The sequence below is a fragment of the Nanorana parkeri genome, unplaced genomic scaffold, assembly GCF_000935625.1.
Source record: "Nanorana parkeri isolate BGI_ZX_2015 unplaced genomic scaffold, ASM93562v1 scaffold113, whole genome shotgun sequence".
In the NCBI taxonomy this organism is placed as follows: domain Eukaryota; kingdom Metazoa; phylum Chordata; class Amphibia; order Anura; family Dicroglossidae; genus Nanorana; species Nanorana parkeri.
Genome location: NW_017306381.1, coordinates 1,047,246 through 1,048,621, shown reverse-complemented (window position 1 = coordinate 1,048,621; position 1,376 = coordinate 1,047,246). Strand labels below are relative to the sequence as shown.

The following is a 1,376-nucleotide window of genomic DNA, read 5'->3' as shown; positions in this document are numbered from 1 at the left end:
CTGCATTGCGGTAATACGGGAAGTTGTCACAGATCCAGCGGTAGATCTCGCTGAGGGTCATACGCCGGGCGGGAGCCGAGTTTATGGCATACTGGATAAGATTGGCGTAACTGTAAGGCGGTTTTCCGTCACGGTGGGCGGCTGCTTCCTCCTTGGTCAGCATGGCGTTGGAGTCGGTTCTAGTTCAAAATTCTATTTGATATATATTCTATTACAATATATGTCAGTACAGAGAGCGAAGTGTGATGTAATACCGCAATATGGCCACTAGATGGAGCCGAGCGACATAGGGAATATAGACTTGTCTACAATGCTGCTCAGCTCCATCTAGTGGCCACGAGGCAGTATGACATCACAATACATTTGACCTGAAAAGTGAACATATTAAGACTGTTAATTATAATTATATGTATATTTCACCCAAAATTAACATTTACAGCCATTCGGAGGACAAAGGGCCCTATGACTTGTTTATACATAGACCCCTCAAAGTGGACCTAGCCTCAGATATATTCTTTCATGTGAAGTACATATCATGCCAAGTAGTGTGTCAGTGTAACACTTCCAGGTATTTATTATCTCTAATAGAGGTCGCAGTACACCCACGGACAATGCCTTGGTCTGTTTTTCTCTGCAGAAGGACAGCGCCATCTTTGTTCAGGCCTCATCCAGACTTTGCATTTACTTCCCTGGACTGAGAGGCCGACTCAGAGATGATACAATCACGTAACTCCCGGTGCCTCTGCACAGGGGCGTCCCGAGGCCGGGTGTCAACCGGAGCGCATGCCAGGTGACAACCCGCTGTGACGCCATCACGCATGTGCGGCCATCTGTGTGATACCTGCCGGCGGCCATCTTGGTGATGGACACCGGCAGAGAGGGGGGGGGAGGGAACTTTCACCAGGCAGGATAAGGTATGCCACCGGGTCCCCACCTCTCTCCTGACACTGTCGGGCTTTCGGTCCATGACCGAGTGTCTTACTTTTCAGAGGGGGTGACACCAAAATGACTGGCAGTAATTTTGGTGTCACTCCTCCAATGGTGTCAACCGAGTGCGGGCCGGACCCCCCGCACCCCCCCTCTGGCCACCGCAGTTCTTAGCTGGGTCCACAAATGTATGACACTGATCACCTTGGCAGTAGTCTCTCATCTCATTACTACCAATGTAAGGAGCATTCTCCCCAATATTTACAGCGTGTTGTCAGTGGGTCCCCGTGCAGGGCTACAGACTTTCTTTTGTTTACTTTTATTTCATTTATAGGAGGAATTGTTTGTACAATGTATCAATAAAATGAGAATGTTAGAGGCGAGGTTTTCTTTTTTTGTTTCTAGGAATTGTTCCTCTAGACCAGATGACCTCAAACTTTTACCCCAGA

The 1,376-nt window shown here is 48.3% G+C and overlaps 1 protein-coding gene across 1 annotated transcript in view; it reads right to left on the bottom strand.

Moving 5' to 3' along the window:
* FOXJ2 (forkhead box J2) overlaps positions 1-813 on the bottom strand; it is a 21,196-nt gene extending 20,383 nt beyond the window's left edge. The window contains exons 1-2 of the mRNA XM_018553174.1: positions 686-813; positions 1-179 (exon numbers count right to left, since the gene is read on the bottom strand). Of these exons, the coding sequence (XP_018408676.1) occupies positions 1-179; positions 686-813 (307 nt within the window). The remainder of the gene's footprint in view (positions 180-685) is intronic.
* Between the last annotated feature and the right edge of the window lie 563 nt (positions 814-1,376).